This window comes from Talpa europaea, assembly GCF_964194135.1.
Source record: "Talpa europaea genome assembly, chromosome: 9".
Classification (NCBI taxonomy): domain Eukaryota; kingdom Metazoa; phylum Chordata; class Mammalia; order Eulipotyphla; family Talpidae; genus Talpa; species Talpa europaea.
This window is the reverse complement of record NC_140076.1, coordinates 1,274,204-1,284,777: the sequence shown is the minus strand read 5'-3', so window position 1 is coordinate 1,284,777 and position 10,574 is coordinate 1,274,204. Positions and strand designations below refer to the sequence as shown.

Genomic DNA, 10,574 nt, shown 5'->3' with positions numbered 1-10,574 from the left:
CAGCCGGGGGGCACTGTTCTGCCTGCAGGGCGCGCCTCCTCTGCCGGGGATCATGGGGCGGCCGGGCGGCGGCCCAAGGCTGGCCCGGCAGGCCGTGGCCGGCTCCTGCAGCCCTCTCGGCCTGGAGCCCGCTGCCCGGGAGCGCGGCCTGCCGCGGGGACAGCAGCGGGAAACACGCCAGGAGCGGCCGGGCCTCCAGAGGCCCCCGCCGGTGGGGCCCGGGACAGTGTGTGGCATCACAGATGTCTCCATAGAAACAGGGCATGTCACGTACCTCCAGGAAGACGAGAGTCTGCGAGTCGGCTTCCTTGCTCGCGGGGCGGGAGCGGGAGCTGCCCCTCCACGTCAGGATGTCGCTGCCCCAAAGGCGCCTGCGGCCTCAGCAGCCCCTCCCCCGCCCCTGGCCCTCCGTGGGCTGGTGCCCCCCGATCTAAAGCCTGACCCTTGTCGGCGGCTCTGGTGAGGACAGTTAACACCCCGGGTTAAAGGCCACAATCTAGAAGCACTTCTTAGCACCCGAAGACGACACTCTCTGGACACCAGGATTGGGGTGGGGACCCCTGGCTTAGAAGCCCCTCCATTTGTACATGTGTGCAACTGGGAGTGTCTCCCCAACTTGAGAAGGTAATTTGAGCCCCAAGAAGAAAGGAAGCACCGCTGTTCATCACTCTTGAAGTTCATTCAGGGCGCCTCGGACGTGGGCTCCCCCCGTGCTGGGGTCTCCGGACAGGACTCGGGTGCCGGCAGGGACACCCGCCCCCTGACAGAGGCTCTGACACTGCCCCGCGTACCCCCTGGGGGAGGCCAGGCCCGGTGTCAGTTCCTGGGGCCAGTTCCCCCAGGCCTTTGTTCCTCCAGGATCATTCGAGTTGCGTGTGGGTCACGGTGCGGCCGGCCCGCGGGAGAGCAGCGCGGCACGGGGCCCCCCAGGGAGGCGATGACGGGCCTCGGCCGAGGCGGCGTCGTGCGATGGTGTCAGGTGGGTTTCCCTGCGAGGCGCGGGTGTGGCCGACACCGTGTGCAGACGCCGTCTTCACGCTCTGCTGGGACGGGGGCGCTAAGAGTTTCCAACTACAGTTGTGGAATCGTCTGCGTCCCCCTTAACTCTTAATCATGAAAAAGAAAGTTTCCTTCTTCCGGGCCAGAGAGAGACACTCGTGTGATCCGGCCGTGCTGCACTCGGGGCGGGGGGGGGGGGGGCAGGCCCCAGAGGGTGGGGGCGGTGCTGGGGTGGCTTCACCTGCTCTGTGAACATTGGTCTAAACGTTTTCCAGCATAATTTTAAACTTTTCTGGCCAGAGCCAAGTTCTCCATACTTTGCTGGTCGAGATTCAGCCTATGGTCCCGGGGGTGCTGCTAGAAGTGTCCTTCCTGAGGGGGTCTCTAAGATTCTGTGGTCCCCTGGTCATTGCACAGAAAGCTTGTTTCCTGCCACAATGACCTTAGAACAGGGTCTGCTCAGTCCTGGGAGTCGGGGGTCCTGTGTCCAGTCCTCTGATCACACGTGTCGGCTCATGGACGGCCATGGACGGTCCACTTCTAGTCATCGCACCTTCAAGGTTGGCAGGACTGCCAGAGCACGTGGTTCCCAAGATGCCCGTGCGAGGAGGGGTGGGGGAAGCAGTCAGAACCTCTGGGCCTCTGTGGTCAGGGCTCTGTCCTCTGCCTGGACTCCCACATCAGGCCAGGTGCTCCTGGGAAGGCTGTCGAGGGCCCTGCCAACACTTTCTCAGTAACCTTAGAGACTGGTGAAAACCTCGGGGCGGGAATATTTCCTTTCAGTTACGTCTGTGTGGTGACTATGCCATCTGCAAAGTGGAAATCCACACTCCAGGTATCAGTTCAGTCGCAGAGTTCTTTGTTTTGGTCATTTGCATTGTACACATTTTTGACGGCACAGTGGATGACCTTTTGGGGTCACATTAATATGTTATGTCGCCTAAATTGTCGTAAACAATGTCTGTTAGCTCTGCAGCATGTGAAACGAGTTAGTTCCTAATTCCTGGCATCTGGCAAAACTCACCTGTCCTTGATGAAGTGGATGAAAGGGGAGAGAGGACTCCCCGGGAGGGGCTGGGCACATGTCCTAGAGGCCATGGACCTCCCCAAGTGAAGCAATAAACCTGGGGGAGCCAGGTTGACCAGCTGGCGGGTCCTCACCTGTGCACTCACAGCTGCATGACACGAACCAAAGCTGATGCACAGGGTGAAGCAACAATAACGGGGTTTATTCACACAGGGGTGAGAAAGGGAGAGAGAAATCACCGGCTGGCAAGTAGCCAGAGACTAGCTGTCCTGCCCAGGTGGCATCCACTAAGCAGAGGCTAAGGTCCAAGCCAAAGCCACCTGTGGCAAGATGGCTGCTTCTCTACAGACACAACCCCTCACTGCCATTTAACACCTGCCCGGGGGAGGAGTCGGGAGAGCTCCACCTTCCACCAGCGAGTTGGCCCTGAGCACCACCCTCGGGCTCAGAGTTCGCTCCTCTCTGCTCTTCTTACACTAGGGGTCCCGTGGGGCCAAGCCCTGTAGCCTGTGCCTGTCCACCTCCCCAGCAGAGGAGGCATGTGCGGCTCCTGTCAGGTCCTGGTTTCCCCCTAATCTGCACAGACGCCCTCTGTGCCCGAGGAGAGCAGTCACCGCGGCGGGGCCACAGAGAGCAGACGGCGGGGCCGTCCCCCTGCCACGGGGTGCGACCTCAGGTCGTCTTGCTTGACTTCCTTTCAGCCCGATGTCTTTTGATGAAGACGCAGGTCTCCCCGGAGGCCCAGAAGGTCTGCCAGCCCCACTCTGCTGGGCCAGCCCCATCCCCGCTTCCAGCCCTGAAGTTCAAGTCTCAGAGGTTTCGAGAGAAATGACAGGAAGCGCTACCGGCTCTGGCCCGGGGAGCCACGGCTGCCTCTCCATTTCCTCGAAATTAGCCGAGAACTGTGAGCACCTGCGAGGCAGGGCCGCTGGGGGAGGGTGCCGGCAGCAGCCATGCTCACCCAAAGGTGCTGTACCTGATTCATTCACCAGAGTCGTCACTGAAACGTGTGCTTTATTATGTTACACAGCCAGAACCTCCCGCCAAAACACAGCTGAGAAAAAACACGTCGCCCCGAGGTCACACATCAGGGGCACGGCTGAGCCAGGCCCGACGCCGCCTGGAGGCGCCCACCACACCGGGAACAGGGCGGGCGGCTCCCGCAGACCTTGCGGCAGTGGCACGCCTGAGCTGGCCGCCATGGCGGGCACAGTCCCGCTGGGACCCAGACCCATGCCCGGGGCACCAACGCCAGCCGGGACTGACGATGTTGGGCGCGGGGGCGCTGGGGGCTGGAGGAGGGGTCCCTCCTGGCCAGCTGCTGCGTCCCCTGTCTCAGCTGCTGGGAAAGCTACACCTTTCTTGATGTTTGAGTTCTGTGGAGCAGGAGTGTCAAACGCGAGGAGCCCCTGATTCTCGCCTTCTCCCCCAAATGTGACCGAGTTCTGCTCAGCAGGAGGCGACGTGTCCAGTCAGCAGAGGGGATGGAGGGAGGGCGAGCGCCTCACCCACCCCGGGGGGCCCGAGGGCACCACTGGGGGCCTCCTGGTCTGTGTGCCCCCCGGCCTGCCCTCCCTTGGGGTCCAGGGTCCTGCCTGGTGCCTCGAGCCCCCACCCCCAGTGCATGGCACGCCTGGGCATCCCGGGGGATGCAGGGCCCCCAGGAGCCTGCAGAGAAGCAGCCAGGGGTGCTCAGCTGAGCCTCTGCCTGGCCGGGGACCCCAGGGCATCAGGGCTGGGCCCGCTACTCCCGAGGTGGTCGGCACACAGGGCACATAGGGGCCCGGCATGGCCCGTCTGCACCTCGGCTTCCAAGTCTCCCCCAGCCCTGGGAGGCACCACACCCAGCAGGCAGGAGCCCGGGTCTGCGGCCCGACGACGCGGCGGCTCTGGGCGTGGTGTGCGTTCTGGGGGCTGCCGGGCCCCCAGCCCTGAGGCCTGTGTCTGATCAGCAGAGATGGCCACCGCCCGCTGGGGTGGGGACCCCGCTCGGCCTCCTCGGCGCCAACGCGCCCATCACCAGGGCGCCCGGGCCCAGCAGACCCTCGCTGCCGCCGCCAAGTGAGCCGGTGAGGTCGCTCTGCCACGTGGTGTCCGCCCCCGCGGCGCTGGACGTCTCACAGGCTGGCCGGACACGGCCCCTCGGCGGCGGGCAGGACCAGTGTGCTGAGCGCGCCCAGGAGCTGCCCCGGCTGCTCTGCGCGGGAGCGCCTGGGCCAAGCCCGGGGGACGGGACTGGACTGGACTGCGGTGCCCACGCTGGCCTGGGGGCTCGGCGGCTTCTGGGTGACGCCAGGGACCCACACCATGGAGACCAGGCAGCTCCGGCGGGCGGCGGCGCAAGGCCGGGGTCGGCGGATTTGGTGCAGACAGGGGCGTCCCACCTGCCCGGAGTGGGGCTTGCGAGGCCCCGCCGCTCTGGGCTCGTGTCGGGATGGGGCCACCGCCCGCGGCAGAGGAGGAGGGAAGCTGCCACGGGGTCCCCACCCCACCGGACGGCCTCCCTGTCTCAGCACCCCCCGAGGACGGGCCTCTCTCCGCAGAGCTGGAAGGGCGGCCTCTGGCCCCCCAGAGGGGCGCTCCCCGGGGGCCTGTCCGAGCTGCACAGCAGCGGCCCCCGGTGGGCAGGCCCGCCCTTCCTCAGCCTCTGTCCGGGAGCAGGCGACAGCCCACCTGGCGGGTCACTCGGCTTCTCAGCGCCCCGGCTGACAGCGCCCCGGGCCGGCTGAGCCGCGAAGGGATGCGAAGATGGAGGTTAAAAAAATAAGCTGACCCGCCGTGTAGAAAAGGGAGCATTTTATCAAATATTAACAAGGTCCCTAGTCCAAGGGGCGCGCCGCCTGCCGCCTGCCGCGTGGCCAGCCGAGTGGGAGGCGCTGCCCTCCCCGGAGCCACCCCACCAGCGCCGCTTACTCTCGGCAGGCCGCGGAGGCAGCCGGTGGGGCGCGGGCTAGCGGACACGTGTTGGAGGGCAGACGGGCCCTCACGTCCAGCAGAGGGACCCGGCTCGAGCAGACAGTCCGGCGCACGGACCTGAAAACACGCGCGGTGTAGACACGCCAGCTGCCCCGGCCGCCCGGGCCGGAGCTGGAGGAATACTTTGCGGCAGTCCGTCAGCAGAGGCGCCCCGCTATTCCGCAGCGTCTCCTGGGGGGTCTCTTTTTTGAGGGGGCGAGTTGGGAAGGACGGGCCGGGAGGAGCGGCTCTGGAGGCCCTGGGGGCTCACCCTGGGCGCCCGGGGTCCCTGCGGCCTGCCCTGTCCCGGAGGCGTCTGGGAGCCCAGCCCGAGGCCTCGGCGCAGTCCTGGAAGGGGCGCAGGCGCCTCAGTGGATCTCGCTCTCCGTCAGCTCCTCCTTGATGGGCTGGCGGCGCGACTTGCAGTCCGGGAGGTCGAAGCCGAAGTCCGCCCACTCATCCGGGCCAGCGGCTCCGCGGTTGGGGATGGTGATGGTGTGGCGCACGCGGAAGTGCACGGCCTCCATGACGCGCTGGCGCTGCAGCTCCCCGGCGCCTCCGATGGAGATGGTGGCTGCGTTGCTGCTGGTGCGGATCAGCTGCGGGGCGCCCCCATAGTCGTGGCTCTGCTTCAGGTCCTGGAGGCCCCGCCAGATGGTCATGCGGTACTGGTCCGGGATCTTCAGCGCCCCCAGGTCCTGCAAGAGTGTGGGGCCCGCAGCCGCCGTTGGAGGGTCTGAGTCTGGGCGCTGCCCTCCCGGGACCCTGCCCAGGCCCAGCCCCTGCGGCCCGGAGGGTGGGGATGATGTGGGTGGGAGTGGCCAGCCTGTGCCAGCGGTGTGGCCACGGGGCGGCCCTGGCCCCTCGCCACCCCCTGAGGAGTGGTGTGGCTTGTCCACATGGGGCCTGGGGCCGCATCGGAGACAGGACAGAGGCTGGCTCAGAGGCGCTGGAGAGGACTGTATGGCGAGGGGGGTCAGCCGGACTCGGCAGGGGGTCACCAGGGTGGGTGGGGCCTGAGGGAGCCGGGCCAGGCGGAGCCGAGCCTGACCGGGGGCCAGGACTGCAGAGGGCTCAGACATTGAGTGGGAAGTCCCGCCCCCCAGGGTGCGCTGCGTCTCGGGGCTCGGGTGGCCCCAGGCTAAGGGTGCTACAGCTGGAGCAGCTCCTACCAGCAAGTTGGGAGCCCAGAGGGACCCCCTTGGCCGGTCTCCTTGTTTAACCCAAAGTGAGCCGAGGCCCAGGGTGTCTGGGGAGGGCATGGCCTCGGGCAGGTGCTGGGCTGCCCCGTAGCTGGCACTGTGTAGACCAGCCTGAAGGCACCCCCATTCTGTACTCTGGGCTTGTCTCCCCAAAAGTGAAGGTAGCCGGGCCGGTGGGTGCTAATGAGCCCGGCCCGAGACTGTCCAGTCCAAGCAACAGACCCCTGTGGGGAGGCCTGGTTGTCCACCTCGCCCCGCGACCAGGGCTCGCTGGCCAGAGCGGGGACCTGGGATCGCTCGGAGGAGGGCTTTAGGGTTCCGCTCCCCTCAGGGGGCGGGCGGGGGTGAGGAGCCAGGGCCCAGTGGGCGCAGCCCTGCCACACGGGGGGCCAGGCAGTTACCTCTATGGTCAGGTTCTGCAGGTGGTAAATGTTCTGCAGCCCTTGGGAGGTGAAATACTCGATGCAGTTGGGACACCCCAATCCCGTTAAGAAACTGCAGAGAGAATTCGGGAAATAAAAGTGTTAACCCTCGGTGCCTGGGGGGAGGCCTGGGGGTGATCCCGCGCCCACAGGTCATGCACGTGGGCGTCACGGTGTTCGGCCGCACCCACACGGACCCCGCACTCCCCCGAGTATCTGCCAGACACTCACTCCTGCCTCTGCCTGTCCCGGGGAGGCGGCAGGGACACCCCCAGGCCAGGGCCCGGAGCTGCCATGGGGCCACGGTGAGTGAGTTACTGGCTGGGCCCGGCAGCAGCCACGTACCTGACCAGGCTGGGGTCGGCGTGGTAGGGGGGTGGTGGGGTGCAGTGGGACCCCGAGACCATGGGCTGCGAGCCGTGTGCTCCGTTCATCTCCCCGTTGGCTGGCAAGGCGTGGCCGTGATTGTTGAGTATCCCGGGGCCTGGCAAAAGGCAGGCCGAGGGTCGGCGCGAGCCAGCCGGCGTGGACAGAAGGGACGCGCGTGGCCATGCCTCCGCCTGCAGGCCGGGGCCTGAGCGGGCAGGTGCCTGGACCAGGCCGCCCTTTGGGCCTCCCCCATGGCCCCTGCTGCCCGGCGACTCACCCATGGGCCCCAGGTTGGGCCCGGCGGCCGTGCTGTGCGGGGGCGGCTGGCCCACCAGCTGAGCGACGGGGGGCAGCTTGTTCATGGACCCGTGTACTTTGCTCACTGGCGAGAGCACCGGCCCGTAGGACGCCGGCTGCAGGTGGCTCCTGCTGGGGCGATGGCTGGCCTGGGTGAGACGCACCGGCTACACCCCGCGCTAGACCCCGGGCCGCAGGGGACTGAGCTGGTCCCACCCAGGGTCAGGGAGGCCGCCCTCCTCGGGACGCCGCAGGGCGAGGGAGGGACGGGGTGTGGGGGTCACGCGCCTGGGATCAGCCTGTCCGGGAGGCCCCAGGGAGGCCAGCGGTTTGCGGGGCTCCTGGTGTGGCGGGCACGTGGTGGGGGCGGGGGCGGGGGCCGGGGCTGGGGCGGGGCGCTCACGGCCTCTGCAGGAGCTGCTGCTGCTGCTGCCGGTAGGAGTCGACCAGCTGCTGCGGCACCAGCTCCATCAGCTCCAGGCTCTCCTTGACCTTCATCAGGATCTCGAAGTTCTCGCGGCCCCGCACCTGAGCAAGGAGGCGGACTCTGGGCCGGCGAGCACGGGCTCCTCCCGCCGGACCCCCACCCCCGCCCCCAGGGGCACCCTGGGCTTCCAGCAAAGTGTCTCCTCTTTTGTGGGGTTCCCAGCACCCCCTTCCTGCCTCTTCCCAGAAGCAGGTGTGAGCGGTCCTGCCCCCGGAAGCCACGCCCACCGTTCCTGACCCCTCCCTGCTCTCAGCACACTTGGGGTGCTGGGCCGGGGCACCCAACAAACACAAGTTTTGAGAACAGGGGGGCTGATTCCCGAAGGTCTCAGGAGGCAGCCGCTCACTGCGGGAGGAGGCCCCACGCACCGGAACTGGGGCTGAGGACATGGGGCCCTAAGTCCCGGCCCCCGCTGGGGACTCGCATCACTCCCGGGTCCGTCTGCAGCGAGACTGTGTTTGGAGGCGAGTCCCGAGGCCGTCCTCCCGGGCCCGGCCTGGCCTGGGCCGCTGGGTGGCTGCTGCCCGCCCCGCCCTCGCCCCCGCCCGCCCGGCAGGCGGCAGCACACTCACGTGCATGTAGAACATGTCCTCGTCCCCGTGCCGCCGCTTCTTCACGTTGGTGCCCAGGGCAGGGATGGCCGGGGGGCTCTGCTTGAAGGCTGCAAGGCCGAGGCGAGGGACGTCGGGCGCGGGCAGGGAGAAGGCGAGACCACCAGGACCCGCAGGTGCGTGCGCCCGAGGGGGCCCGTCCGCTCGATGGGCGCTGGGGCCGGGCATGCAGCATGCAGCTGGGGCGAGGGAGGCTGCAGGGCATGCGGGGCCCGAGGGGCAGGCCCTGAGCACAGACGCAGGCTCACCACCCCCCCAGCCTCTCTCCTGAGCCCGAGGGGTGACGTGCTGGGCCCCCCGACGGCCCCGCTGCTCACCACGCTTGCTGGCGGCCCCGTTCTTGGCGGCGCTCTCGTTCAGGGCCTGCTGCTCCCGGTAGTGGTCCTCGTCGGCCTTGCGGTCCCGGCCGGGGCAGGCACAGATGCGGCCCTCGAAGGACCGCCGGCCCAGCACCTGTCCGCTGTCGGCACAGCCGCCGCTGTGGGCTTTAGGGCCCCTCGATTCTGTCGCCCCCCCCCCCACCCCAGACCCCATGGGCTTGGCCCGAAGGGCCCCGGGTCAGAGTGGAGCGCCCGGCCCCCCCCAACCCCGGGCGCACGGCCCGCAGCCCCGCCCCAGGCTCGGCACCTCCCGCTGCCACCTGGGCCCGGCCCGGACTCACTCCCGCGCCTCCAGCGTGATGATGATGAGGATGGGCCGCCGGTTCATGCCGCCCACGCAGCTGCTGTTGCACATGAAGTTGTACAGGATGGTGGTGAACTCCGTCCCCACCTGCACGGGCAGGCAGACCCCGCGGCGTCACGCGGGCTCCCGGGCGCGGCGTCCCTGTCCAGCCCCTGGACCTGGTTCCGGGGGGGCCCGGGGGCCTGGCCCTGATCTGAGGTTCTCTGCCCCCCACCCCCCATGATTCATCGCCGCCCTCCCGCCCCTCCCACTGGCGCCGGGCTGGCTCGGGGCCCAGCGGCTCCGTCCTGCTCACGGCTCTCGGGAGGCGCGGGCTGCGGTCTGGCTGCCCCCACGCTCCCTGGCACGGGCCGCAGGGCATCTGGGTCTGTGGTTGAGTGGGGTGCTCGGAGGCCTCTGGCTCCTCCCCTCCGCCCCAGGGAGTTGGCAGAGGCTGAGGTGTGAGCCCAGCAGGTGACCCTCGGCACCCCAGAACCACAAACCGGAGGCCCTTGTCCCGGCTGCCCTGAGCCAGGGCCCTGTGTAAAGACCTGGCCTTTCCCCAAACGGCGGCGCAGGGCGGCCGCCAGGGGGCGGGGGAGCCCCGCGTCCGCGGGAGGCGCAGGTGGTCCCTGGCGGTGCTGAGGCTGCTGCTCTCAGAGGACTGAGGGAAGATCCTGGGCGGGTGGGGCCAGGGGGCCGGGCCTGGGCACCAGGGTGGGGATCGGGTGGGGCTGAGGACCGAGAGGGGCTGGGGGCGGAGTACAGCTTTGGGGTCTAGGGACTCTGGTAGAGGAAGGTGGGGGCTCGCCGCTGCCCAGCCCGCCTGGGGAGCACGGCCAGGGTGCTCTCTACACCCCTCGTCCCGGCCCCTTCTGCTGCGGCTCCTCCACCCCTGCTCTTCGCCCAGCTGGGCCCTCACCAACCCCCACCAGGATCTTCTGCTACTGTCAGGCCAAGGTCAGACCCCCAGGGTCTCTCTGCCCTGCCTACCTCTTGCAGCCCCCCACCCCCAGCTCCATACGTACCCCTCACAGGCCTCTCCCCCTAGCAGGCTCCCCCACCCCCGTCCCAGCCAACCCTGTCCTCCGGCCTCACCCCTCCAGCTGCAGCCCCAGCGCAGGCCCAGGCGTGGGGCAGGACGGGAAGCAGAGGGGGAAGCTCAGGGTCGGCGGGCCCACCCCACTCCAGGGCTGGGGACCGATGCCCAGAGAGGTCGGGGGCGGAGGCAGGGAGGGCTCCCAAGGCAACAGCAGCCCCCCAGCCTGAGGGTGGCAGCAGGGCCCCGCGCACCTGTGGGGGCTCGTAGGGCACCATGACGCTTTGCCGGCCGGTCACGGGGTCCTCCACGTACTGGGAGAGGTTGTTGCCCTCCACGCGGATGAGGTGGCTGGCCGGCGCGGACTGTCCTGCCGGAGGGGTGGCCGCTTCAGGGGGAGCCCAGCCAGCCACCGCGGCCGGCACCGCAGACTGGGGACCCCGGGGCCCAGCCCGAGGAGCTGGGGCTCCTCGTCCCCCCCAGGACCCGCCGGGGCGGGGCAT

General features: G+C 68.5%; 1 protein-coding gene across 3 annotated transcripts in view; it reads right to left on the bottom strand.

The window, feature by feature from the left end:
- Positions 1-5,349: 5,349 nt before the first annotated feature.
- The window catches only part of TP73 (tumor protein p73), a gene marked incomplete at both ends in the record, with an annotated part of 30,155 nt that continues 24,930 nt past the window's right edge, over positions 5,350-10,574 (bottom strand). Inside the window, 9 exons of one of the 3 annotated variants that reach the window (XM_084243295.1) lie at positions 5,350-5,679; positions 6,585-6,678; positions 6,951-7,089; positions 7,252-7,400; positions 7,675-7,799; positions 8,331-8,419; positions 8,687-8,829; positions 9,031-9,140; positions 10,326-10,441. In XM_084243295.1, the coding sequence (XP_084099421.1) occupies positions 5,350-5,679; positions 6,585-6,678; positions 6,951-7,089; positions 7,252-7,400; positions 7,675-7,799; positions 8,331-8,419; positions 8,687-8,829; positions 9,031-9,140; positions 10,326-10,441 (1,295 nt within the window). The remainder of the gene's footprint in view (positions 5,680-6,584; positions 6,679-6,950; positions 7,090-7,251; positions 7,401-7,674; positions 7,800-8,330; positions 8,420-8,686; positions 8,830-9,030; positions 9,141-10,325; positions 10,442-10,574) is intronic. The other 2 variants (XM_084243296.1, XM_084243297.1) reach the window with 2 other exon arrangements.